Source organism: Bos mutus, chromosome 11 (genome assembly GCF_027580195.1).
Source record: "Bos mutus isolate GX-2022 chromosome 11, NWIPB_WYAK_1.1, whole genome shotgun sequence".
In the NCBI taxonomy this organism is placed as follows: domain Eukaryota; kingdom Metazoa; phylum Chordata; class Mammalia; order Artiodactyla; family Bovidae; genus Bos; species Bos mutus.
This window is the reverse complement of record NC_091627.1, coordinates 7,538,864-7,566,638: the sequence shown is the minus strand read 5'-3', so window position 1 is coordinate 7,566,638 and position 27,775 is coordinate 7,538,864. Positions and strand designations below refer to the sequence as shown.

The following is a 27,775-nucleotide window of genomic DNA, read 5'->3' as shown; positions in this document are numbered from 1 at the left end:
TCCGCCCCAAAGCAACATGGCGCCAACCGGGAGCAGAGCGGGTGAAGGCGAGGAGAAGAGCGCCCCTCAAAAAGATGGCTACGCCCGGGGCGCCGCGTTCGCGCCCGACGGTGACGTCACTTCCGGGGCGGAGGAGGCTGAGTGGTGCAGTGAGGGACAAACAAAAGGAGGCGCCGGAGGGGCGCAGTGGCCGGCAGTGGGACAGAGCGGCAGGGGCTCGGGGCTGCCGGCTGGGCGGCCGGGTGCGGCGGGCCCAGGTGAGCGGGTGGGGAGGGGAAGGGGGCGCGAGCTGTCATCTCTTGAAATCAACTCCTGGACGTCCCCGGCCAGCTGCCCGGCCCCAGGCGCCTTGGGCAGATCGGGCTCTGCCCGCCGGGGCTGGCTCACAGGGGGCCTCCCGCGGCAGCTCGGTTCTGCCTGCCTCCGGGTTCCCCGCGCCCCGGGTCACAGAGGTCCCTCCCCTCCTCTCCCCGGCGCCGCGGCGCGCGAGCCCCCTCCCGGGCACCCTAGTGCCTCCCTGCGCTCTACATACCGGGAGTTTCCGCCTCGGCTCCCCCAGGTCCCCTTGTCATCCCCTGGGTTCCCCCAGATCCCCACCCCTCCACACACACACACACTCCCCCACTTACTGGAGGTTCCACCTCTGGGCCCTCTCCTTGGGACCTTTTTTCCCCCCCTTTTTCAAAGGTTCTCCTGGGCTCCTTGCCCGTTCCTCTTCCCTTGGAACCCTCCCTCCTTTGGATCGGGCGGGAACTGTGCCCTGACTTGGGTGGGGGGAGGGCAGATTCCCTGGCGAGGCTCTTGGGGGCCTGTCTGGGCTGGGGTTCCTGGGAAGCCCAGTCCAGGGGTCTGAGGTTCTGAACCCTGCCGGTGTCTTGTGCATCCAGATGGGCCTGAGAGCCAGGTCTGATGAGGTGCGGGCTGGAGACCTCGCAAAGTTGGCTGCCGAGCTGAAGCAGCATAGCCGTGGGTTCTTGAGGCTCCCTGATGATTCTGCTCCTTGCGTCGACCGCTTCTTTCCCCTGGTCTGGACTGGAGTGAAACCGGGATTGGGCTGGTTCTCTGCCGGTGCCAGTGCTGCCTTTTTTGGGAAGGAAGAGAGATGGTTGGGGGTGTTTCTGGCAGCAGTCTCCTCCTGATGGGGACTTGGCTGGAAGGGTGGGGCCGTCTCTTCCCCTAAGGGCTCTTTCTCTGCCTTACCCCGCTGAAGCCTTTCTGGGATGAGGTGTGAGGGAAAGGGAATTTGGGCCTAAATTGTAGAGGAAGGATTTGGTGGAGCCTAAAAGCTCCCAGGGGCCTCTCCTACCTTTTCCATTAGGAGTTACCTTATTCCCCTGACGAACCGTGTATCCTGCCGGCTGCATAGACAGACGGGCAGACAGACAGACTAGAGGCAGGAGGAGGAGGTCTGATGTTGGTTACTCTTCTGGTGGAGGGGATGGGGGAGTGAGAGTTTGTTCAGAGGGACTGGGCAGTGCCTTTGTGAAGGTCAAGTTTGGCTCTGGGGGGGAGGGGGAGGCAAGGACAGATGACTTGTGCTGGAGGACTGGGTTTTGGAGAGGTGCTGGGGTGTGAATGACTGGCCCCTGTTGCCCTGTCTTCCCAGTTTTAGAGATTTTTGGGGGTTACCTCCCATGCCCCCCGGGCCTTCCAGGGGCTGTGGGGCACACAGCAAGGGCCTGAGGAACGCTTGTGACTTCTCCCTGTAACTCACCCAGATCCTCCATCTCTTGGGCACACCCACTAGGAAGCTGTTTCCTCTGCAGACTTCAAGTGGTCCTTCTGGACAGTGGGCGCTCGTGAGGATTGTCCCAGTGGGTCAGAACTCAGGGAGCTGGCTTGGCCTGGACCTCACTTGTAGTATTGAAGGGAAGGGATCATCCTGTTTTCCTTACTCTCCTGAGAGTGGAGATGATTTTGGGTTTTCACACGATGATGGTATAAGACCTCATGGGGAGTCAGGTGGGTTAGATGTGGGGCTCTAGAGCCCAGCACACCTCCTCTCCCTGCCTTGACTCATTCATTCATTCAACCATCCTTTGGTAAGTGCCTGGCCTGGGCCAGGAATGGTGCTAGGAGAACACGGTCCCTGGCTAATAGTCTGGGAAGAGAGGCAGACAGGACAACGTTGACACAGAGGCCAGCATAATGCTAGAAATGTCTCAGAGGCAGCCCAGAGGAAAGAGGCATTAGCTGTGGCTGAGTGTGCAGGGGGTGGTCTGTGTGTGTTTCCTGGAAGAGGAAGGGTAAGGACAATCAGTGCCAGTGAGTCCTGTGGCCTGAGTTCTGGGCCGGCCTCTGCCACGGGCAAGTGACTGGCTTTCCCAGCCTCAGTAAATCCCTCTCCTTGCCAAGGAGGACAGGGGTGAGGGTAGAGCCTGGCTTCCGTGGCTTCCGTGCCTTCATGGACCCAGGTGCTTCTCTGCCCAGCCTCCATCACTCTGCGTGGGGTTCTCTGAGAGGCTGGAAACCATCTCTTGCTTCTTTCCTCTCAGCACAGCGCCTGGGCATTGAGCGGCTGTGAGAAATGTTCCATGGCATAAGCAGCTAAAAGGCGCCACGATCCCTTTGTCTGTGTAACCATCTCCCCCCCAACCCCCACCCCTTTCCCCTTCCTGCTGATTGCTTGTCGTTTCCCCCTTCACTAATGGCTGGGCCACACTCCCAGTGCCTGGCTGGTTTAAACACTCCCCCCTACCTGGCAGAGAATGAGATGGTTGGAGGGCATCACTGACTCAATGGACATGGATCTAAATGGACTCTGGGAGGTAGCCAAGGACAGGGAAGCCCTGCGTGCTGCAGTCCACGGGGGTCGCAAAGAGTCGGACACAACTGAGCGACTGAACAGCAACAACAACCCTATCGTGGTCTGATCACACTACTCTCCCCACCCTCCTGACCTGTGAACAGTTCTGAGCAGAGTGCCTGGCATGGAGTAGATGCTCACTAAACGCTCCTTGAAATTGTGTCTGGGCTGAGGGCGTGTCTCTGCCTGGATCCGGCTCACCCCGCTGCAGCTCACCTCTTGCCACTTTCCGCCTCCAGCCCTGGATCCAGCCAGGCTGAACCGCTCAGCGTGCTCTAGAAGTCATGTTGTCTTCCCTCCAGGCAAACATGTGCTGTCCCTTCTGCCTGGAATGCTCTTTCCAACTCCCACTCTTTCCCAGGAAGTCAGCTTAGGCAACACCCTCTTCAGGGAGCCTTCCCTGACCCAACTTCTCTGGGTCTAGTGCTTCTTCCCCCGTTCCCAGAGGGCCTGGGTTCCCCCAGCAGAGCCCCAGGCACTCAAGAGCCGGTGATAACTTTTGCCTTGGCATCTCCCCGGTAGACTGTCCGATTCTCTGGCGTCACCCTGGTCCAGGCCGGGCAGTGAGTAGGGGCTCCGAAACTGTCGGCAGCCCAGCAGGTAATGCTGATTCCCACACACCTCCCTGCTCATGGTAGCTCTTGCTTCCTCGTAGGCAGGCGGCTTCCATGGAGCGAAAGGAATGCCAAGACCCTGCCCAGACAGACGTGGGCCAGCCTCAGCACCATCAGCCAGCTCGCAGATAGCAGAGCCGTCCTCAGGGTAAGGACTGGGCCCCCTCCCTCCAGGCCACCCTCGGCCCCTAGACACGGGGCAGAGGGCAGTGTCCCTGTCCCCACAGCCCTTTGCTCTTCTTGCTGTAAGGCCAGGGCTTCTAGGACAAGGGTGCAGAAGACAAAACTCTTCTTCCTTCTCCCAACTCAGTGGTCATCTGAGTAGCACTGGGGCTTCCCAGGTGGCGCTAGTGGTAAAGAACCTGCCTGCCAGTGCAGGAGATGTGGGTTTGATCCCTGGGTTAGGAAGATTCCCTGGAGGAGGGCATATCAACCCACTCCAGTATTCTTGCCTGGAGAATCCCATGAACAGAGGCATCTGGCAGGCTACCGTCCACAGAGTCACAAAGAGTCAGACACAACTGAAACGACTTAGCACATAGATGCACGCCATACCCAGCAGGTGTGAACCTGCACGATGAACCCCTGGTTTTTGTCAGTCTTGGGAGGTGGTTCACGCTGTCTCATGACCATATTTCCCAAGGTGTGTTCGGTGGGACACCAGTTTCTCTGGGCACAGTGGTCAGGTGACTCCAGGAACAGTAACCTGTCATGGTCCGGGCTGCAGGACCTCTCGGAGCCTTGACGGGTGTCTCAGAGCTGACTGAGAACATGAGTCTCTGAGAAGGAGCCAGCGAGCTGTTTTTCCCCCACACTATCACATGGACATCTTTGAAGATGGGAGGTGTCTTGGCCTCTGCTTTGGAGAACAGTTCTCAAAGGCAGGAGCATGCACCGGTTAGAACCCAGACGTTGTGGTCAGACCTGGGTGTGAGTCCCAGCTGCCACATGCTCGATAAGTGACTGTGGGCCAGTCGCTGTGCCTCTCGGAGCCTCAGTTTCCTCATCTGTGAAAAGAGGGTAATATTAGCTCCTTGCCTCCCTTGAGAGTATCTTGAAGATTAAATATGTCGATACAGGGAAGGTGGCTCAGGGTGTCCTCAAACGTGTTCTCTAAGCATAGTGGGTGTGGGTATAAGCTGCTTAATAATTTGTAAAACAAACCTAATCAATGATTTCTTTGGTCATTTGTGGAAGCTCAGGCAGTGGCCTTGATCCACCCCCACCCACCTCCCCACCCTTGCTGTTTATAGACATGGAAACTGGGGCTCAGAGGAAGGAAGCAACTCATCGGGTCGGAAGGCAGGGGTGTGGGGCTGGAGCCAGGTCCTGGAATCCCAGGCTGGGGTCCTTTATTCTCCATGCCTTCACCTCCCGCCGTGGCTTTTGTTAAGGTAGGCCTTGCCTTTCCCAGCCTGGATTTTAGAAGAAATGGTATCTCCGATGTTTTTTGTTTGTTTGTTTTGCTTTGTTTTGTTTTTGTAATTACCAGCCAAGTTGCATGCCCGTTACGTGTTTTTTTGTTTGTTTTGTTTTGATTTTAATGCCTTGTGGAAGCTAGAGTCTCCTGTGATCCCCGTCTCCAGAGACGTGAGTGAGGAGGGCTGGATTTGCCCACATGCATTGTTAGCATTTGCCTTTTTTTCCTAAAATCAAGTCAGTCCTGATAGAGCCGCTGGTTTGCCGCTTGCTCTTGTCTCATTTCACAGTCCTCCCTGGACCTCTTTCTTGATGAGGTCGAGCTGTGGGTGAGTCCCGTCAGAAGGTCCCTACCCACTCCCGTTCCTCCCACCCGCAGTGCTCCCGCGCCTCCCCATCCAGGGTTTCTGAGCTGTTTGTCGGGACATTTACAGCAGCAGAGGGCGGTGGGAAATGCCTGGCGTGTGATTCTGTTGACCGTCCTGTTTATTGGGACAAGGTCAGCAAACCCCAGGCCTGCCCCGTAGGAGTTTCCTGTTGGTTTTGAGGAACTCTGCCAGCCCCCCTTCCCCAGTATCGGAGGCCTGAGCTGAGGTCTCTGGCCAGCGACGAGCAGGAAGCAGCACATCCTACTTATCTGAGATCAGAACTCCTCCTCCGTGCCAGCAAGGAATGGCCTGGGCCAGCCCGAGAGGTTTTGGCCTCCAGGTCTTGGCCCTCCTCTGTCTGCCTGAGGCAGGGCCACAGTGTGGCGTTGGCCTGAGCCTGGCCCTGACTCGGTTCGCCAGGCCGTTCTGGTGGATGGTTCGGTTTCGGTCCCCCGAGCACTCCTCTTAGGTTTTAGCCTTGAGAGTGGACAGGCTAAGCGAAGGTCGGGCACTGCCCTGGGGTCAGGATCTCAGGATGCCCTGCTGGGGCGTAGATACCTCTGGCTGGGTTTGTTTTTTTTTTCCCCGGCAGGAGGGACCCCTGCGTAGCCTGGTGGGCAGGACCACCCTGGGAGTCAGGTCTGTGCAGAGATGCGTCCCTCTGCTGGCGGAGCTCAGCTTTCCATCCAGACCATCTGCCTCTCCCGATTCTTCCTCCCAGTCTTTCCTGGAGTCTTTTTCCTTCTGGCACGGGCCTCTTTGGGCCACCTCTGGCGGGGGCCCCAGACCTGGCCTCTCGGTGGACAACGCTCTGCTCGCCTTCCTTCCAGCAGCAGAGCCTTCATGTCCACGATGGCTGTGGTCCGAGCCCAGGTGGTGGGCTGGTCACCATGAAGTTTACCATCTGATGTGCCACAGTCTCCAGGTGAGAAGACCAGGGCTGGAGGCGTGAAGGTTCTTGCTGGAAGTTGTACAGTTCCGGTGGTAGAGCCAGGATGTGGACCTGGGTCTGTGTGTCTGGGCAGCTGTGCTTTTTTTTTCTGATCGATACCTGTTTTTTTTCTTTTCCTTTCCATTATTTTTTATTTGGCTGCACCAGGTCTTAGTTGCAGTATGTGGGGTCTTTAATTGCAGCATGTAAGATCTAGTTCCCTGACCAGGGATCGAACCCGGGTCCCCTGCTCTGGGAGCACAGAGTCTCAGCTACTGAACCACCAGGGCGGTCCAGCCTGTGCTCTTTCTAGCCCACCTCTCATTTGTCTTTTTCTCTAGGTTCTCAGGCTTACGGGTACTTCAGAGTGGTTTGGGAGCTTGTTCAAAATGCTGATTCCTCTGGACCCATCACCACAGGCCTGCAGCGACTGAGTAGGGGGTGAGCCCAGGAATCTGCATTTTGAAGAAGCTCCCCAGGCCGTTGTGGGGCTGAGGACCTGCTGACCATGCTGGTGAACACTGACCAGGGCTTCTCCATCGGCCCTGGTCTCAACCTCTATCTGCCGCCAGGTGCCCTTGGCGTGGAATCAGGGCTGGGCTCCCTTGGGTCCCGGATCTTAGTGACTTCCTAGCGTGTGTAGGGTGGGAAGGCTGAGGTTTCTAGAATGACTTTTCCTCCCAGCCACAAACCTCTCCCTGCTCTCTTCCCCGATGCGTTTCTATTGCATTTCACATCTCGTAGGAAGTTCTATGTTTAACCGTCTCTTGAGGACTTAAAACATCCAAATTAAATGGACACTGAGATACAGCCTCAGGTCTGGAGCCATGTTCCACCAGAGAAGCAGCTGTAAAATTCCACGGCTCTCACATGCCACCTGGGCACCCCAGAGTCACCTCCGCTAACTTCATACCCCTGGCAGAGTTGGCCTGTGGACGGACGTGCCACCCGGGTAGGGCCACGCAGAAGTCCTGCTGTCATGTCTCCTGGCTGGATACCTGGGGGCAGACCTTTCCAGTCTGGAGAGCTGGGCAACAGGCGGCTTACCCTTGGCCAGGCCCCCCCTCATTCGCAGTCCCCTGGGACCTCGGCAGATGGGTCTGTGACCTCTCTTTGGGGCTCCTGCCCACTTTTCGTACCCCGTCTGGGAAGGCAGTGCTGGTGTTCAAAGCAGATCAAGACCTGTCTTCAAGGCCCTTCTGCCCCGCGTGGAGCCAGGCCCAGAGCTGGGCTCCCTCCCAGAGTTTCCTTAAAGCTGTACCTAAGAGACCAGAGATATCTGAGCCTTTTGGAGCCTTTTGGAGTTCCCTGCAGAGACCTTAATTCCAGGTACCCCTCTGGAAACAGGGATCTTGTCCCAGGAAGCATTTGCAGGGTTCTGGGTGCCCAGGTAGGTCCAGGAGACCTGCTGGCCTTCAAGACAGGCAGGCATGCAAGGGAAAGGCAGACCAGATGGGTGGCGGTCTTTCCGCCATCTTCTAGCTGTGTGGCCTTGGGCAGGTCAGTTAACCTTTCTGGGCCTGACTTCACACCCCTAAATGGACTGATGAAACCTCCCGTAAAAAAAAAACAGCAGCTAACATTACAGTCTTTCTATGAGGCAGGCTCTGAGCCAAAAGCTTTCTATGGACCGCCTCGTCAGTCCTCACCGCCGCCCTGACCAGGAATACCATTTCCTAGATGAGGAAACCAGGGACCCGGGAGGGAAGTGACTCCCAGGGTCACGCACTGGTGAGGCGGGGAGCTGTACCAGGTTCCTGGAGATTGGGAGCCGAGGCTCCGGACATGCCAGGCCTGGTGCTGACGTGCAGGCCGCATCAGTGACCCGGAGCCCGTGGCAGTAACACGCCCGCCTGATGGGGCGAGGGGGCCGTCCTGAGCCTCAGACCCGGCCTGTGGCCTCTGTGTGCTTGGCTCGGGGAACCAAGGTGGGTGTCCTTCACTGATCACCCTTCCCCCAGGAGGCCACCGCACCCTTGCAAGAGCGCTTGAGGACCAACCTGTTTGGGAGGCCCGGCCCACATGGAGAGCAGTTTGGAACTGAAACTTGTTCCCTCCCTGCTCCGGACTGCCTCCCCTCTTCTTTCCCCGAAAGTGAGGGTGTGCCCTTCAACGCAGGATGCATGGAGCCAGGCAGCACCCCCAGCCCACAGCTGCTGACTCACCCCGGCGGGTGTGGGGGCCTCAAGGGCAGTGCTGGCTCTGGGGTGGGTGGGGGCTGGGTGTCCCAGATGATGGGTTGGCCCTCTCCTCCCCCCGCCCCCCGCCATCCCCCCAACCTCCAGCCCCTGCTCTGGAGCAGAGGAGGCCCCAGGGTGCTGACCGAGGAGCAGATTCATAAGCCCAGAATGCTCCCAGGGCAGGGCCAGTGACCCAGTGTCTTCCTCGGAACTCTTGGGAAAGGCCCTTCCCCCTTCCCTGGGAGCACCTTGGAGGGTCAGCCTCCCCAAGCGTGGTACAAGAAGGGGCGAGGGGGGCCAGCCTCGGCCTCCCCTCCCTCCCGCCTGGGAAGTATTCCCAGCCTCTCAATTTGGGTTTTAACAAAGGGCTCTCTGTGCCCTGTTTACCCACAGCCTGGCCGGCCTGCCACGGCTCAGGTGTAAAAGCCAAGTGCTGCGGGCTAGCTTGGGGGTGGTTGGAGCCTGCCTGCTTGGCCACCCTCTGGACAGTGGGGCGGCATGTCATTTCTTCGACTTCCTTCCCCATCTGCGAGAGGCCCTGCAAGGACATCAACAACGTGGAGCGGGCTTGACCCCTCAGGGTGGTTTTGCGGGTGGCTCACCAGCTCTCTGTCCGGTCCTGGAGTTCTGAGCTGGGGCTGCGGGAGTACAAGGCCCTGGAGTGTGGCGTCTTGAGTCCTGGGAGGTCCTGGGGGCTCGGGAATGCCTGGTCTATGCTTGGAGGGGTTTGTGCTTGGGGCTCAGCCCTCTCTCGGGTGTCTGTCCCCCAGTAAATTCTGGGAGGGTCTCTGCAAAGGCAGGTGGATGAGATCAGCACAGTGCGCCTCCCTGTGTACCAGCCTTGGGTTGTCCCATAAGACGTGCATTGTGCTCTTTTTAATTCTCACACTAAGTCTCTGAGACTGGTACTATAACATTCCCATTTTATAGTTGAGGAAACTGAGGCTCAGAGAAGAGCACTCATTGGCCCCGGGCTCTGAGCCCACCCACGCTGAGGCCTGGCTTCCCTGCGCCCTACGTGCGCGTGTTAGGGCACACCTGGGTAGGGCAGGCAGGTAGGCGAACCTTTTTCATACTTGACGGATGGCCGGTACTATTTCTCCTAAACTCTTTTACACTCTTCAGAAACCACACAATGAGGAAGGTCTTTAGTTTCTTTTCCCAATTTTTTTTTTTCTACTCACAAAAATACCAGATTTGAGTACCAAACATGTAAATCATAAAGTATTTGTCCATTTTGTGACATTTTATATCACTTAATAATACATGATACATCATATATCTTAAAGACTGTTTCCCCGACCAGGGATTGAACCTGGGTCACCACAGTGAAAGCTTGGAATCCTAACCACTAGGCCACCAGGGAACACCTAGCATCTTTTATTTTACTTAATATCTCTTGGACATCTTTTGGGTCACTCTACACAGATATGAGGTAGGTAGCATTGTTTTTATTTTAAAGTTGCAAAAACCAAGCCTTGGGCTAAATAATTTGCCTGGTGTGTTGTCGTTTAGTTGCTGAGCTGTATCCAACTCTTGTGCAGCCCCATGGACTGGAGCCCCCAGGCTCCTCTGTCCGTGGGATTTCCCAGGCAAGAATGTTGGACTGCCATGTCCCTTCTCCAGGGGCTCTTCCCCACCTGGGGATGGAACCCACATCTTCTGTATTGGCAGCAGATTCTTTACCACTGACCCTCCAGAGATTCACTGATTCGCCTGGAGTCATGAATTGTTTCATGCTACAGCTGGATTTGAACCCGCGTCTCCCCAACTCCAGAGCTATTGCTCTTCACACTCCCTGGGATCTGTCTGCCGCCATGGGGAGGAGAGGGGCCCTCTGGGTTGCCTTTCTGAGTGCCTGGGGACAGGGGTGCTCCAGCCCTACCTCAGGAACCCGGTCTCACTTCTGTCCACCTGTGGGTGCTGCCCAGTGGAAAGGGTCTGGCTGCATCCTTCCCCGTCTCCCTGGGGCGGGGAGGACCAGGCGGGGGTGAGGCTGCGTTCTGCAGTATCTTCAGAGGCCACAGCTGCCGCTGCGCCAGCCAGGGGCAGGCCAGGTGGAAAGAGTGGAGTCTGCTGCCCTGGCGATGGCCTAGTAGCTGCTGCCTCCGGCTGAGCCCTGCAGGTGCAAAGACCAGAGAGCAGACCAGTCCGGAGTGGGAGAAACAGACGGTTATCGTGGTAAATTCTGTATGAGACAGTTTAAGCACCTGCAAAAGTTATGAAACTAGAACAGATATCTTTGTACCCAGGACTTAGCTTTGCCAGATCTTAATGTTTTGTAATTGCTTCAGATACACACACAGACACACAGATGCACACACATACACATAGAGATATAGATACACATACACACACATAAACACATAGAGATACACACACACACACACACACACGCTCTCTCTCTCAAATCATTTCAGGTGCAGTTGAAGCCTCTTCCCCAATCCCATTTTCTTCCCTCTTTAGATGAAATTATCAGCTTGATTTTGGGGCTCTCCTTGCACTTGGGAAAGAATCTGTCTGCAATGCAGGAGCTTCAGGTTTGATCCCTGGGTCAGGAAGATCCTCTGGAGGAGGAAATGGCAACTCACTCCAGGAGTCTTGCCTGGGAAATCCTACGGGCAGAGGAGCCTTAGAGGGCTACAGTCCATGGGGTTGCAAAGAATTGGGCATGACTTACTGACTAAACAACGACACGCGTGTTTCTAATACCTTTGCCACACCTGGGTATATACACTGCAGAAAACCTCAGATGATGTGTGTGTTCTATAGCTTGTTTTGGGGTTCAGCGTTATTTTGGGAAGGAAATGACAACCCACTCCAGTATTCTTGCCTGGAAAATCCCATGAACGGAGGAGACTTGTGAGCTACGCAGTCCATAGAGTCACAGAGAATTGGCCTCGACTAAGCACTTCACTTTAATTTTTTTTTCATGTTGATACAGGTTGGTACTTTCATTGCTTCAGCATTTCACTGTATTCTCAGAGTAATTCATCCTTTCTCCTGTTGTTGGATATCTAGGTTTTTGACCTTTTGCTATCAGGAACAACTCTGGAGTGATCATTTTTGTCTGTGGCTTCACACAGACGTGTGAAGCAACCCTCAGAGCCTTAGGAGCGAAATTGCTGGGTCGGAGGATGAATGCACTCTATCTTCTCATCTAAGAATTCAACATTTCTGGCCAATCGCAGGGGAGTGAAATGGCTGGTGATTGTCTTAATTTGCATTCCCTGGTTAACAATGAGATTAAGAATTATTTCATTCGTGAATTTCCATTTGTGTTTTTTTTCCCTGTGAATTGTCTATTCACGTTTTGCCGTTTTTCTTCCCTATTGGTTTGTCTTTTCTGTGTATCTGGAGGAGTTCTGTCTTTGTTCTGGGCATTAATCCTTTGGCAGGTAAACCCACTGCAAGTGTCTCTCCAGGCCTGTGGGTGCATTTCACTTACTAGGTCCTTTGATGTGGGTCCATTTTAACTGTAATGTGATCGGTAGATGCGCCTCTTCCTCTGAGGATTTGTGCTCATTTGGGATAAGAGATCTTTCCCTGTCTTAAAGACATTAAGGTGGTCAGTTAGATTTTTCTTTAAATATTTGCAAGTTTTGCCTTAGGTCTTGAATTCACTGGAATTTATTTCCCTGCAAGTCGATAGATGGGGCTGTGCTTTTCTTCTGTGGGTAACTAGGCCAGCTCCATTTGCGGACACCCATTCTTTCTCCCCAGCCTGCAGAGTCGACGCTGTCACGTCTACGTTTCCAGAAATTTCAGGGTCTCTTTTAGGCTTGCTCTTCTAGTTCCCTGGTCCAGCCATCCATCCCCACATCCCCGCCGAATTGGTCGAATTCCAAGACCTTTATACTGGGTCTCCTCCCACATTATTCTTCCCCAGTGTCGTAGCTATTCTTGGTCCTTGGGAATCTTGATTTTTAAAAATCTTTTTTTCTTAATTCCCTGAGTAACGTATTCTTATAACAGAAAACAGAGGGAAGTTTGGGGTTAAAAAAAGATTGTAAACATCAGCCTAATGTCACTGTCAGTATTTTTAAAACATACGTCTAAGTTATTGCAGAAGGCTTGCTTATTCCTCTGTCATAGTCTCGTTACCTCCTTTTTGCATTGAAGGTATTTTGTCATGTCATCAGGTCATCAAGTGCTTTGCTCTAACGTGTTTTCATTGTTTTATAGTATTCCATCATCAGGTCATTAAATAGGTATTTAATTGATCACCCAGTAACAGGCATCTGGATGGTTTCCAATTCTCCTGGGGTATAAAGACAACCACCATGAATGTTCCTGTAACTAAACCTTTGTCCTAGAATCTTGCCTGACGATTGCCCACCTCCTTCCTGTCGCTTCCCCCTCCCAGCTCAGCCCAGTTGAGCAAACCTTTACTCCGCTTTCTGTGTTCCGGACTCTGCATGGGGCCTGGGATGAATCTGGAGGGGTCCTTGTCCTGCGGGGCTCCCAACCTACCTTGCTGACCTCTCTATGGGCAATCTCTTGCCAATGAGCTTTACGTGGTGCAGCTGGGGTGAATCCCAGCTCGCTGACCTCCAGGAGGGCACGGTCAGTAGCTTTAAGAGATGCCTCTGTTCTGGAAGAAGGGTTAGAGCAGAGGACAGCAGGGCACACGGCCTTTTTGTCTTTCTCAGCTGCCTGGATTTCAGCCCTTTAATCTTTGTCTTCTATTCAGGATCCTCTCCAAATTCTCCATCTCTTGGGGCCGAGACCTGACCCAGCCAGACTCCCATCACCCTCCCGAGATTGCTCTCTGAGAGCCACAAAAGAACACCTGAACTCTCCACCTGAGGGCTCAGTTTTTATTTCTTTTCTTCTAGGCTCTATTTATTTTAAATTCTATGCTACTTTTCAGTCACAAAGGTAATGCCTGCTGGTAAAAACATTACAGTCTCCTTTCATCCTGCCTCCTGTTCCCACTCTTAACAGGGAGCCATTCCCCAGCTGGGTCAGGCTTTATCAACATGGCAATGTATTTATTTATTGTTCTGAATCTCACTTTATTTTCAAAATGGCATTACATACAGAGCTCCTTTATTCTGCTGAAAAGGCCCGGTTGCATTCTGGCGGCCTCTTGAAGGGACCAGGATCTGCTCACCGCCTGCCTCTTGTGTGCCCAGCCTCATCTAACTGTGTCCCCGTGCCAGGTGTCAGGGCCAGCGTCGGGGGCGCTTTTCCTTCTGTTTTCTTCCATCATGCTCCGGGTCTGTGCTCTTTTCATCCACCCATCAGCTGTCTGCTAAAGTCAGATTGCCGTCGGGGGCCAGGTCTGTGCCTGTCTCAGCCTCATTCCACAGATGGGGGGGACCAAGGCTCAGAGGGGTGAAGTCGCCTGCCCAGTGTCACTCCACTGCTGAGTGGCAGAGCCCACCTGCCCCTCCCTCTAAGCCCCCATCACTGTACTCCTTGCTCTCCACCTGCCTGAGGTCCCCGCACACAGGTTGTCTGGGAAACCTCACTCCTGTGACTCCCTGATAGTCCTGAGAGTTTGGCATAGCATCTGCTACCACGGGCATTTTATTACAGAGAGACCAAGTCCAGGCTGCTGGAGGCGCCTCCCCCTCCCTGCTGGCTTTAGGCAGGGGTGGCCAGGATAGTGAGTGAGTGTCTGGGTGATGCCAGTGGGCAGGGAGGTGTTGCAGTGAGCCAAAGCCTGGATCACACACCCCGTGATCCTTGACTGCCTTATGCAAAATGTGGGCACCTCCATGACAGATTCCGTATTCCTCTCCTGATGGGGAAACAGGCCCCAGAGAGAAGCTGTTGCACACCTCTGCTGGGGGCAGTCCTGGCTGCAGAGGCCTCAGTGCAGGAAGGGGATGAACGCACTGCCTGCAGGAAACTTCCTGAAAAGGACGTTTTCTGTAACTGGGAGAAAAGGTCCCCACTCCCTTGAATCTGCCCCCTTCACCTTTTAGTGCTTTCCTGACCATCCCCAGGTAGGCCCGGGGTAGCTGTTGGGTGGGAGCTGCTCCCTGGAAGTGCTGCTTGTCGGGGCTCCACCCCAGATCTGGGTTGAAGGTGACAGGCAGTGTGATGCTGGGCACATGACCTCTCTCCCCGAGTCTCAGTTTCCCTATCTGTAAAATGGGTGTGTGGAATATTAGTCAGCCTGGAAAAGGAAAAGGAAGGAAATTGCTTCCTTTTCCTGGCACCTGCTACTCAGATGGTAAAGAATCTGCCTATAATGCGAGAGACCCAGTTTCGATCCCTGGGTCAGGAAGATCCCCTAGAGGAGGGCATAGCAACCCACTCCATTATTCTTGCCTGGAGAAACCCCATAGACAGAGGAGCCTGGCAGGCTACAGTCCGTGGGGTCGCAAGGAGTCAGACAAGACAGTGATTTCCACTTTTACAACATGGATGCACCTGGAGGACATTATGTTAGGTGGATGAAACCAGTCCCAGAAGGACAAATAGCATACGATCTACTTATGTGAGGTCCCTGGAGTAGTCAGAGTCATACTGCCAGAAAGAATAGAGGTGCTCTGGCTGGGGTGGGGGGAGGGGGGAGTCAGTGCTTGGTGGAGACAGTTTCAGTTTTACAAGACGAGAAGAGTCCTGGAGATGGGTGGTCGGTGATGGCCACGCAGCAGAACGAATGTCCTTCATTCAAATATGTTACGTGTATTTTACAGCAATAAAACAATTTTGAGAAAATAAGGGAGGGCGCCAGCAGAGCGCACTCCTGGGCTCCGAGGGTTCTGGGCTGGGCCCTCATTCTCAGAACAGGGAGTGGCTCCAGCTGTGGGTGTCTCTTCACCTTGAGTCACCAGCTCCCGGGGCAGGTCCCTGCGCTGGCCCTCCCTGCCTGAGGGGTCTCCGCTCCTTCCCCTGGGGAGGGCTGGGCAGGAACCGGGAGGGAGGGGTGCCCATAGTCGCCTTAGCTTCCTCCCTGGCCCCCTCCCCCGCTCTGCCAGGCCAGCCCATCACCCCCAGGCTATGCCCTTCCCCACCCCACTTTTCCCCTTGCCTTCTCAGGCCCTCTCTTGATACCTTTATTGAGCGCCTGCTGTGTGCGGCAGACCCTTGCCCTCCAGCAGCATCTGGGCAGAGGTTGAGGATGGATGACACCAGCCCAGGCTGCCTGCTTCCCTCTCTGCACAAAGTGCTTTAGAAGCTTGGGATTCTCTGGGCCCTTCCCAAAGCCCTGCAAGCAACCTGCCCTGACCACCCGGCCGTCTCTTCTTGGGGACCCATGGGGGAAGGCGCCGCACCCCTGGCCCCCTGGGGACAAAAGCCTGGGCTTTGGCACCTGTGCCTTCTTTGCAGATTTCCCCCGAAACACCATCAGAGAGGGGCGGGGACTTGTCCAGAATCCCACAGTGAGTTGGCAGAGTCCGAAACGTGGTGCAGCTAAAGGGCAACCCCCCACCTCCCCAGGTCCCCCCACAATGAGGCCAGGCCTGCTTTTCTCAGCTGTGTGGCCTGGGCCCCTGGCCTGACCCCTCTCAACCCCTGTGTCTTCTCCCTGGGCTGAGGAGGTGCCAGGAGCCCCCCAGGACCATCACAGGACTGTCCCCTCCACGAAGCCCTTCTCAGCAGGGTGGTTTACAGAGAGTTCAGAACAGTGTTGGGGGGGCAGGAGGAGCCAGACACACTGGTGGACGGGACAGTCACCCCCTCCGAGCCTCCGGGTCCCTCACCTGTGATGGAGAGTGGACCTCCCACCTCAGACCCAAAACAACGTAAGCCAAGCCCCAGGACAGCAGGGCCCAGTCCTCCTGGTGCGAGAGGCAGGCTGTTCTCCGTTGCGTGACACACCCACTCCCCCGAAGCTGCGAGGCTGCAACCACATCCTGCCTGGTCACAGACTGCCCCCACCCCCAGCGCCTGGCATCCTGCCTCGGCGGTCCCAGCCCCGGACTTTCCAGGGGCAGGCTCTCGCACGCCCTCGGGCCCTCGGTCCTGTCCCCTCCTCCCTTCCGGTTCCCAGTCTTTGGGCGCCTGCCTGGACGTGGACTTGGCGAGCCAGGAAGGGAGGAAGGAGTTGTCAGGGTGTCGTTCAGCTGGGGTGGGGGGCCCGGCTGCGTGATTCAGCAGGCCCTTCCCTGGATGCCCACTCGCCCAGGAGTGTGGGTGGTGCGAGGAGCCAGCTGGTCATTAGAGGGCCTTCCTGTAGGGCGGGCACTTACCAGGAGGGCCGACCCCCTGGGCTGGAGCCGCCAGCCCAGGGCGGGTAGTGGTGTCTGCTGGCCCCACGGTGACCTGAGCTCTGGGAATCCTGGCAGGAGGGGGGCAGGAAGCTCGACTCCTGGGCTCCACCTCTTGGCACTGCCCTGTGTGGGGCCTTGAGCAGTGGCAGGACAGTGAGCCCGAGCCCTGGTGAAGACTTGAGTCGGGAGGCTTCAGTTTGGTCTCAGCTCTGCCCTGATTGTAGAGTGACATTGGGCAGGTGATGCCGCTGAGCCTCAGTTGTCCCCATCTGTGAAATAGGGCCAAAGATAGGGCCCTGCACCTGGGTGTCAACGCGACTCCACGAGGTGGACCCCACGGTAAGGGCTTAGCCTGGTGCCTGGCACATGTCCATCTGTTGAGCACCCCGATTCCCTCAAGGGGTCTAGGTTTGCTTCCTCCTGTCCTTACCCATCCTGGCATGCCCAAGATGATATGAGCATCTGGTGTTTGCAGGGAGGCCCTGTCCTATGAAGTGTTTGTCACTATTAATACTATCAGTAATCAAAATAAGGGCCCCAGTCCCATAACCTGGGACCTTTGTGCCTCTCCCCACAGACCCATTTGTCTAAACACGGGTATTTAAATCTTGGTTTAAAAATCTAGACTCTGGATTAGAAAACAGTAAAATGTAAAAATCACAATTTTTTTTTCAGGGAATGTTCTTTTTTAAAATTTTTATTTATTCATTTGGCTGCACCAGGTATTAGTTGTGGCCTGTGGGATCTATTTTCCCTGACCAGGGATTGAACCCGGGCCCCCTGTGTTGGGAGTACAGTCTTAGCCACTGGACCATCAGGGAAGTCCCTAAAATCATAATTTTATTTGCGAAAGGACTGGAAGGTTATCACTCAGTGAAAAGTTAACAGGGGTGGGTGACTCTGGGCGGTGTTCTTACAGGGTTTTTTTTTTTTCTGTCCATAATGCTTTATACATTTTCCTGACTGTTCTCCAGTGAACACCTAGTCCCTTTCTGGTCTGGTACAGCCTCATGGCCTGAGCAGCATTGTAAGAGTGACGTGTCCCGGCAGGGTGCTCCCTGCTGGCCCAGGCATTCAGGGTTTCTTCGCAGGTTCATTTGGTTGCACACCTTCCCCGCCCCCGGCTGCACTTCCTGAATGTGGCCTCGAAGTCAAGCGTTAAAAAAAACCAGACTCCCAGGCTCTACCCAGGACCTGCCAAGTGGGACTCTGCAGGGGGAGAATCTGCTGCTGTTCTAAATTTCTTTACAAACACACGTGGATGCACATAGCCGGAAACAATCTGATGTAAATGCCCTAAGCGTGTGACCCTGTCATCCTGCTTTCTAGTCCTCGCTGCCCAGCCCCTCCTCCCGGCACCCGTCATTACAACCTGCTGTCTGTTTGTCCTTCCTGCCAGTCTCCCCACACACCCAGAGTCCTGTGTGGCCATATATTTACACACACACACGTGGAATGTTTTAAGCTTCCTTATTTGTTCTATAGAAGCTAGTTCATAGTCCACTCCCTCTTCTACAGTTGGCTTTTCTCACACTTTGAATAAATCTCTTCAGGGACTTTGAATTAATCTCCTGGTGGTCCAGCAGTTAGGACGACTCTGACCTCTACTGCAGACGGCCTGGGTTCAATCCCTGGTGGGGGAATTAAGATCCCGCAAGCTGCATGACCACTCTTAAGATCACTGGCGTGGCTTCATGGCACATGGTTCTGAAGGAACTGTAAGTTTCCAGCTGGCCCCTCTGGTTGGTCTTACCATTAACAGGATGGGGTCTAGACAGGACTTCTGGACTGTTCCTGCTGGAAGGCGGGGGTCCCTGTGAGGCTCTTTAGTGATCTGTCAGCATGGCCCGGACTTCACGCCTCAGCCTTCCCTTCTGTGGAATGGGGAGGCTGCCACCTCCCCTGCGGTGGTTTCCCTCCAGCCACCCAGTGCCGTCTGGTTTCTGGACCAAGGCCACTCCGTGGGCTGCCCTGTGAGTGTTGCCCAGCTATTGTGACTCACAGCTAGCCTCGAGGTGGAATTTTGGACAATGGGTCCATAGTCTCCTGCCCCTGCCGCCCCCCCCCACCCCGGTCTCAGAAAGCCCGGCTACCCCTCAGTAACCCCTTCCCATGGTCCCTTTCAGATTGAACCATGATTCCGGTGACAGAGCTCCGCTACTTTGCGGACACGCAGCCAGCGTACCGGATCCTGAAGCCGTGGTGGGACGTGTTCACCGACTACATCTCCATCGTCATGCTGATGATCGCTGTCTTCGGGGGCACGCTGCAGGTTACCCAGGACAAGATGATCTGCCTGCCCTGTAAGTGGGTCACCAAGGACTCCTGCAACGACTCGTTCCGGGGCTGGGCGGCCCCTGGCCCAGAGCCCCCCTACCCCAACTCCACCATCGGGCCGACCCCCGACTCCGGCCCCACCGGCATCAAGTACGACCTGGACCGGCACCAGTACAACTATGTGGACGCCGTGTGCTATGAGAACCGCCTGCACTGGTTCGCCAAGTACTTCCCCTACCTGGTGCTTCTGCACACGCTCATCTTCCTGGCCTGCAGCAACTTCTGGTTCAAGTTCCCGCGCACCAGCTCCAAGCTGGAGCACTTCGTGTCCATCCTGCTCAAGTGCTTCGACTCGCCCTGGACCACGCGGGCCCTGTCGGAGACGGTGGTGGAGGAGAGCGACCCCAAGCCGGCCTTCAGCAAGATGAACGGCTCCATGGACAAGAAGTCATCGACGGTCAGCGAGGACGTGGAGGCCACCGTGCCCATGCTGCAGCGGACCAAGTCTCGGATCGAGCAGGGCATCGTGGACCGCTCGGAGACGGGCGTGCTGGACAAGAAGGAGGGCGAGCAGGCCAAGGCGCTGTTCGAGAAGGTGAAGAAGTTCCGGACCCACGTGGAGGAGGGGGACATCGTGTACCGGCTGTACATGCGGCAGACCATCATCAAGGTGATCAAGTTCATCCTCATCATCTGCTACACCGTCTACTACGTGCACAACATCAAGTTCGACGTGGACTGCACGGTGGACATCGAGAGCCTGACGGGCTACCGCACGTACCGGTGCGCCCACCCGCTGGCCACGCTCTTCAAGATCTTGGCATCCTTCTACATCAGCCTGGTCATCTTCTACGGCCTCATCTGCATGTACACGCTCTGGTGGATGCTGCGGCGCTCCCTGAAGAAGTACTCGTTCGAGTCCATCCGCGAGGAGAGCAGCTACAGCGACATCCCCGACGTCAAGAACGACTTCGCCTTCATGCTGCACCTCATCGACCAGTACGACCCGCTCTACTCAAAACGCTTCGCTGTCTTCCTGTCGGAAGTGAGTGAGAACAAGCTGCGGCAGCTAAACCTCAACAACGAGTGGACGTTGGACAAGCTGCGCCAGCGGCTCACCAAGAATGCGCAGGACAAGCTGGAGCTGCACCTGTTCATGCTGAGCGGCATCCCTGACACGGTGTTCGACCTGGTGGAGCTGGAGGTGCTGAAGCTGGAGCTGATCCCCGACGTGACCATCCCGCCCAGCATCGCACAGCTCACGGGCCTCAAGGAGCTGTGGCTGTACCACACGGCCGCCAAGATCGAGGCGCCCGCCCTGGCCTTCCTGCGCGAGAACCTGCGGGCGCTGCACATCAAGTTCACGGACATCAAGGAGATCCCGCTGTGGATCTACAGCCTGAAGACGCTGGAGGAGCTGCACCTGACAGGCAACCTGAGCGCCGAGAACAACCGCTTCATTGTCATCGACGGGCTCCGTGAGCTCAAGCGGCTCAAGGTGCTGAGGCTGAAGAGCAATCTGAGCAAGCTGCCGCAGGTGGTCACGGACGTGGGCGTACACCTGCAGAAGCTGTCCATCAACAATGAGGGCACGAAGCTCATTGTGCTCAACAGCCTCAAGAAGATGGCCAACCTGACGGAGCTGGAGCTCATCCGCTGCGACCTGGAGCGCATCCCCCACTCCATCTTCAGCCTCCACAACCTGCAGGAGATCGACCTCAAGGACAACAACCTCAAGACCATTGAGGAGATCATCAGCTTCCAGCACCTGCACCGCCTCACCTGCCTTAAGCTGTGGTACAACCATATCGCCTACATCCCCATCCAGATCGGCAACCTCACCAACCTCGAGCGCCTCTACCTGAACCGCAACAAGATCGAGAAGATCCCCACCCAGCTCTTCTACTGCCGCAAGCTGCGCTACCTGGACCTCAGCCACAACAACCTGACCTTCCTCCCCGCTGACATCGGCCTCCTGCAGAGCCTCCAGAACTTGGCCGTCACGGCCAACCGGGTGAGTGACCCGTGGCAGGGTGGGGGTGTCTCTCCGGACGTCTGGCACCCCTGGTCTGGGGTCTGCAGCTGTGGTTCCCAGAAGCACCTGGGGGAGGAGCTGGATGAAAATCCAGATTCCCAGGCGGCTTCCCCTGCACCCCCCCACAACTTAGCCCAGACCCGCCGAATCAGGATCTGTGGGCTGGGGAGCCTGTCTCGACTGCAGGACGCGGCCAAGTTCTGCTAGGAGGGATGGTGTGCTGGTCCCCAAGGTGGCTTTGGGCGGGTTCCTTGGAGATGGGGATGTCCACAGGCAGGAGTCTTCTCTGTCAGGGCTCGGTCATGGGAGGCGGGACTCGGCCTAGGACTTGTGGTGTCTTCCTCAGCTTGTCCTAGACCAGACTTGGAGCCCAGGATGGGCCCACCCAGGACGGAAACTGCGTGGGTGGCTGGTGCACCTCCCAGAGCCACTCACACCCTCTCCCCTCTCTGCCTGTCGAGGGTGGCGAAGGGCAGAGTTGGGCTCCGCTGGGGCTGGCTTGTCACCACCTGTCTTTCTGGAGAGGAAATTGTGCAAACTGTCGTGGGCCTGCAGAGCCGAAGGCCACACCCTGGTAGTGATCGAGACCTTTTTCGGTTCCTCTGCACCCACCCCTTGCCTGTCCGGGGAAACCCCCCCACCCAAGGGACCCTCTGTGGAAGCAGGCGGGTAGAGGTTGAGGGCAGGTGGTCCTGTGACTTTGTGGCCTGGCCTCTGCCGCAGCTGCTGGGGTGCCTGCCTTTTGCCCTGCCCTCTCCTGGTGGGGACCTGATGCTGGAAGGAAATCTTCCTAGTTCCTACTGTGGGTGGAAACCCTCTCGAAGGGAGGCGGATGGTTTCAGGAAGGACAGCAGGGGCTTGCTCCAGCAGTTGGGAGGCAGCAGCCCCTGAAATGCCCCCATTCCAGGGAAGGACACGCCCTGTCCAGCATCACTCACGTAGGAGGATCAGGCACCCCAGACCTCTGACCGCTAGAACCCCTCCGCTCTTCCCCAAGCCTCTCTCCCTGGAAACCAGAGATTGTGACAAATCCTTTCCCCCGCCATATGATACGCGTGTGCACATATGAGAGCCGTACAGGAGTGAAGGTCGGATCCCAGGCTGCTTCACTCTAGAGAATCCGCCCCCGGGGAACCAGGACAGGCCCACGGCCCACCAGTCAGGAAAATTGGACTCCTGGGAGCAGCCCCATTTGGGGAGGAGGGGACAACCACAACCCTTCCTTCAGCATGTGGAGGGGGACCAGGCAGCTCCGCCAGATACCCGGTGGAGGAGGGTGTGGCCAGCCCCCCGCTGGGCGCCCCGTCCTGCCCCCTCCAGCTCTTTGCTCCAGGCACAGCTGTCGGGTTCACGCGTTGACTGAGGTCACCCTTCAGGAAGCGCTGGCGGCAAGGCACGCAGTCCCTCAGGAAGGAGACCCTTTGGCCCCCAGTTCAGCACGGTGCTTCATCACGTCCTGTCCCCACCCCCTGGAATCCCAGAGGCCTTTGTAGGGAAAGAAAGTTCTTCCAGCCAGACTTGGTCCGGCTCCTCCTCCTTCCCGGCGGGAGCCCCCCCCCACCTTCCTGCCTCCCTCTGGGCTTGCGGTTCCTTGGTTCCTCGCGAGTCACCCCCACCCCCCACCCCTGGGCTACTACCTGTGAAGTGGACAGGGCAACTGAATGTGGGTCAACTCAGGCCCTCACCGCGGGTTTTCTCAGGTTTCAAGTCTTGCTGACCAATACCTTGTTAAGGGGACATATTCTTTGTATGGTTATTCAAATATTCATTCATGGATTTGGCAAATGTTCTCTGTGCACTCCTAGTGGGGAGCTAGGACCCCCCACCCCGACCCCGGTCCTTCCTGACCTCACTGCTTGCAGGGACAGATGGGTAACTCAAGTTAGCACCCTTGACTGTGCCGGGGGCTGGGCTTAGCCGTGGGCAGGCAGGTCTCCTGGAGGAGGGGATGTCTCACCTGGCCCTGAGGGATGAGGAGGAGTTAGCCAGGCAATGAAGGAACTTCTCAAAGGTTTTGTCCACAGGGAACTGAAAGCTAGGGGTGGAGCTGTGAACTGAGCCTCTGGAATTTGGACTACCCCGCCTCCCCCCGCCCGCCCCTCCCCGCCCCCCACCGCCCCTGCCCCTGTCGTCAAGGCCAGGGCTGAAGGCATCTTGTTTTTCCCACTTGGTTGCAGATTACCTGCCTTGCGTCCTTTCCTTCCCTCTTCGCTCTGACGACCTGGATCTTGGCTCTTCAGTCCAGTGCCTGACTTGGGGCAAACTGTCCACCAAATTCCCGCTGACTGATTGAGGGAGGAAGGTCTGCCTTGGAATGCAGAGAGCTGGCTCTCCCTGAAGCTCCAGGGAGGTGGGGGGCGGGGCAGGACAGAGGTCCAGAGCTATAGAAACCCGTGTGCAGGGCCTTCCCCGGCAGTCCAGTGCTAAGACTTCACCTTCCAGTGCAGAGGGTACAGGTTCCATCCCTGGTTGGAGAGCTAAGGTCCCGCATGCCCTAGAGCCAAAAGAACCCAAACTTAAAACAGAAACAATGTTCTAATGAACTCAGCAAAGACTTTACAAAGGGTCCAGATCCAAAAAATATCTTAAAAAAAACCCTGCATGCAGCTGTCAGGAGTGGGTGAGGCCTGTTCTCACGTGGCTGCCTGGGTGGCTGGAGGGTCCTTGAGGCAGGACGAGGCACAGGTTTTCAGAGAGGAGGGGGTAGGTCCCGTGTTGGGACGTCCAGGGGACCAGGTTAAGTCAGCCTGAACCTGAAGCTCAGGGAGTCATCCCCCAGGCTCCTGGGTGAAGATCTGTCCTTCCTGAGTCTGGGAGGGGTGGGGGGTGGGCTAGAGGGTAGGGGCCAGGGGAGTGTGGCTCGAGCCTTTGGGAGGGGCAGTGGAGAGCAGGGCCAGGCAGGTGGGTGCACAGCCCGTGCGGGAGTCGGGTGATGACAGGAGAACACGGGCAGGTCCAGTGGATGAGGAGTGGCCGCAGGTGGCTCAGGGCGGGCAGGGGTAGAAGCCGGCTCCTGCCAGGCCAAGAGAGACGGCATCTTCCCAGGCGGTTTGTTGGGAAGGTCGCAGAGGCCCCTGGGAGGGTTGTCTTGTTTTTTCCAAGGACCAGGTGGACTCGAGGGGTAGCCAGTGCTGATGGGGTGGCCTGAGGTCCCTGAGGAGGTGGGTGAGGGTGGGACTGGGGTGATGGGAGTCGACTTCACGCCTTCAGTGCGCCAGCACACCTCAGGATGAAGGATAGGGGCGGCCAGGCGGGGGACCGAGCCATCAGAGCCACCTTCCCCTCCTTCCGTGGGGCCTGCAGAGAGCTGGCCGCGGAGCCGGGGGTGCCCCGGGGAGGGGTGTGTCGGGGGAGAGCCCCGACGTGAACCCCAGTTCTGCCACCCACTGCCCCAGTCCTTCCCGCTCCCCGGCCACTGTCTGTGTCACCAGAGGAGGCCAGTTTGGGGCACAGTGGGGTCTCTGGGAGGCTCTGGTCCTGCAGGAACCCACTTCTCTGTCCTCTGGCCTTCCTGGAGTCCTTGCCCACCTGGAAGCCACGCCTGCCCGATTCCTGACCATTGGGCACAGCAGTGGCGGGTTTGCAGACCCAGGTCAGGAGTCCTTTTTAAAACATCTACAGTGCCCCTCTTGGCATGGCCTCTGCCTGGCCTCAGCATCCTCGGCAGAAACATGCGGATGGTGACAGAGCAAGCTGCCCATCACCCTTCTGTAGGCTCGGGGCCCATCCCCTGGCTCCTGCTCTGCTGGAGGGGTCCCTCCTGTCCGCCGTATCTGAAGGAGCTGGTTGTAGGAGAACAGGCTGAGGAAGTGCTCATGTCTGTAGCTGATTGCTCACAGGAGGGCAGGGAGGAAGCCAGCCTTTATGGGGCTCTTCCCGTGTGTCCCCACCCAACTGCACCGTTTGCTCCTTGCTCCACCAACAGAGTGGACAGTTAGAGCACGGACTCTTGAGCCAGATTCATGTCTTGGCTCCACCGCTTTCCAGCTGTGAACTTCTCAGGAGGCTGGATCCTTCAGGGCCTCAGTTTTTCCATCTGTAAAGTGGAACAAGTGTTTCCACAGTACTTAGAGGTAGTTGTGAGAGTTCAACTGTTAGTAGCATCAGTGCTCAGAGTGAACCTGTCCTGTAGTAAGCGGCAAGTGGGTGTTGCCTCTTATTCAAACTTTGCAGAATCAGGAGAGGGCCCCGAATGGCCAAGACTGGGCTCCCCACACCCACCCTCAGCCTGTGACTTGACAGATAAGGAAACTGAGGCCCAGGAAGGGGAAGTGACACAGCTGGGATTCTGACCGTGTTGGTGAGCTCTCCCTAGTTCTCAGCAACAGCTGAGGGTATAGAGTTTTCTCAGCAGGCTGCTGTGCTTTCATAAACTGTTCTTAAACCTGGCAGGCCCCCAGGCCTGGCTCCTGGTGAGCCCTGGGTGGTGGAGGAGGGGATGGAGCTGGTAGCAGCTGGCTCCTGTGATTTGCTTTGGCGGGGGGGGGGGGGGTGGGGGGGGGGGACAGCTGCTGGGAGACAGCAGGGAGCATGGCACACCCAGCCCTGCCCTCTCAGAGTCCCTGGTCTGCCAGTGACAGGAGATCAAGCAGTTTTACCACGCGGAGGGATCAGTGCTGTTGGGGGAACATGGGCACCTTAGGTTACCAGGAGGTCAAGGAAGGCTTCCTGGAGGAAGTGACGACAAAGCCAAGACCTGCAGAACACGGGGGAGTTAGCCAGACTCAGGCCCAGCTTGTGCTGGTCCCTGAGGTCTGGGGTAGCTGAAATGGGCATCAGAGAAGGTGCCAACGCCTGGGGCAGGGAAGCCGGGGCCCCGAGGCCGGGGTCCCGGCTGCGCCCGCCTCACTGTGCCCTCTTCTCCTTACCTCTAGATCGAGGCGCTGCCACCCGAGCTCTTCCAGTGCCGGAAGCTGCGGGCCCTGCACCTGGGCAACAACGTGCTGCAGTCGCTGCCCTCGCGGGTGGGCGAGCTGACCAGCCTGACCCAGATCGAGCTGCGTGGCAACCGACTGGAGTGCCTGCCTGTGGAGCTGGGCGAGTGCCCGCTGCTCAAGCGCAGTGGCCTGGTGGTGGAGGAGGACCTGTTCAACACCCTGCCCCCTGAGGTGAAGGAGCGGCTCTGGAGGGCTGACAAGGAGCAGGCCTGAGCTCCCATGGCATGGAGCACGGGTGGCCCTGAGTGGGCGGCCTGCAGCCGGACCTCCAGGCAGGCCTCGGGCCCAGGAACCCAGGAGCCCCGACGGACCACCAGCCCAGCCTGTCAGCAGGGGCGCTGGAGCTGGGCCGGGCGACAGGACCGCACCTGAGGGGCTGGCCCCTTTTCTCCTCGAGACTCATGCCCCCCAGGGCGGGCGCCTGAGGGGGAGATCAGAGACCTGCAGTCCGTCTCCCAGCGAGCGCAGTATTTGGACAATCAGGGCCTGCTCCCTGGAGGCCATCGCTGCCCCAGAGGCCAAGCTGACGCCAGAGGTCCAGGGACACCTTCTTAGTTCTTGGTATTTATTTTCTCCACCTCCCGCCCCCTCCCTCCAGATAACTTATACATTCCCAAGAAAGGTCAGCTCAGATGTGGGGGGGTGTTAGAGGAAGGGTAGCCATGTTTCCGTTTTCCTTTTCTTGGTGGTGCCGCCAGCATCTAGCGCCCACCCAGACGTGAGCAGAGCGGTCCAGGGTGAACCAGCTGTGGGACGGTCACCCCGGAGGTGCCAGGCTGGGCTCTGGGGGCATGGCCCATGGGAAAGCAGGCCGCCAGCAGAGAAGCCAGGCCTGGGGTTTGCTGCCACAGTTGAGATTTTTTTAAGGAGAAAGAAATTTTTTGAAATTGATGGTTTGGGTATCAAAAAGAAAAAAATAACTTAAAGAAAAAAAGGACACTAAAGGCCAGTGAGTCGGAGTCTTGGGGCAGGACAAGTGTCCTCCCTGAGCAGAGCAGCAGGACACTGAATTAGCTTCCTTCCCCTGGGGAGCAGGCTGCAGGATGCCTCCAGTCCGTGGTGACCTCGGTCCAGGAGTCTGTCTGTTCCTCTCCCCTCCTAGAGCGGGGACTATTTTGTTCTGTTTTTTTGGTGTCTTGTTTTCTTTCTCCTCCATATATCTTGGCAGGCTCTCGTTTCTGTGGCTGTTGGCCAAAGGGAATGTTCCGGAGCTGCCAAGAAGGGAGGGGACTCGGGTTGGCTCATCCCCAGATGAACGGTGCTCCGCCCCCACCCCCTCCCCGCTGCACCCTCCGTCCTCCCTGCCCCGACTTTGTGGCAGTGTTAGGAGCCCAGAGGAGCCGCCTCACCCGGACTCTGCTTTCGCACCTCGTGTGTCATGAGTTAGCCCAGTGCCACCACTAGCCTCAGCGGCTGACGTCAGCCCTGTCCCCACCTGGTGACGTGCCACCCCGTCCTTCAGCACGGGACACCTAGAGGCAGGGTCGCCACCAGGGTAGACAGGCCCTCCAGGTTCTGGATAGGTTTCTGTCCCAGGCGCCCAGCCCACGCAGCGCCTGGTGGCGGGAAAGCCAGCTCACTTCATTGAGATCAGTCTCCAGGGTCCCCGCCACCTTCGATCGATCACTTGGACACTAAGGCACGTTCTCGCGTCTCTCGTCTTCACGATTATGTCCATTTGTCCATTTGTGTTTTCCGCGCCGTGTCATCAGATGTAATCCTCAGAAATAATGCACACTAGCCTCTGACAACCATGAAGCAATCCGTTACACATGGGTCTGAACTTGTGGACTCGGTTCAAATAGCAAATAAACCTATAACAAAGTGGCCTTTGGAGGTCTCCATGTCTCTCGGGTCTCTGAGAAGATAAGGAACTCTGCTTCCCTACCTGCCCCATGAAGCCAGAAGCCCCTCAGAGGCAGCTACCAGCAGACACTCACTGACACAGTCCTGTTGCCTGTCAGGAGTGGATCCTGCAGCCAGGTGTCCTCTGCCGGCCAGAGCCTAGGGTTCCGGCCCTCGTGAGCTTTGGTG

The 27,775-nt window shown here is 56.9% G+C and overlaps 1 protein-coding gene across 5 annotated transcripts; it reads left to right on the top strand.

The window, feature by feature from the left end:
* On the top strand, nt 1-27,570 carry LRRC8A (leucine rich repeat containing 8 VRAC subunit A). Of its 5 annotated transcripts, none has more exons than XM_070378873.1 (5): nt 1-257; nt 3,466-3,568; nt 18,046-18,210; nt 18,619-20,783; nt 25,679-27,570. In XM_070378873.1, the coding sequence occupies exons 4-5, from the start codon at nt 18,627-18,629 to the stop codon at nt 25,952-25,954; spliced, it is 2,433 nt and encodes an 810-aa protein (XP_070234974.1). In that variant the 5' UTR covers nt 1-257; nt 3,466-3,568; nt 18,046-18,210; nt 18,619-18,626; the 3' UTR covers nt 25,955-27,570. The 5 variants fall into 5 exon arrangements, with proteins under 5 accessions (XP_070234974.1, XP_070234973.1, XP_070234971.1 ...); XM_070378872.1 differs by having other exon boundaries at nt 3,462-3,568; XM_070378870.1 differs by lacking the exon at nt 18,046-18,210 and having other exon boundaries at nt 11-257.
* The last annotated feature ends 205 nt before the right edge of the window (nt 27,571-27,775 follow it).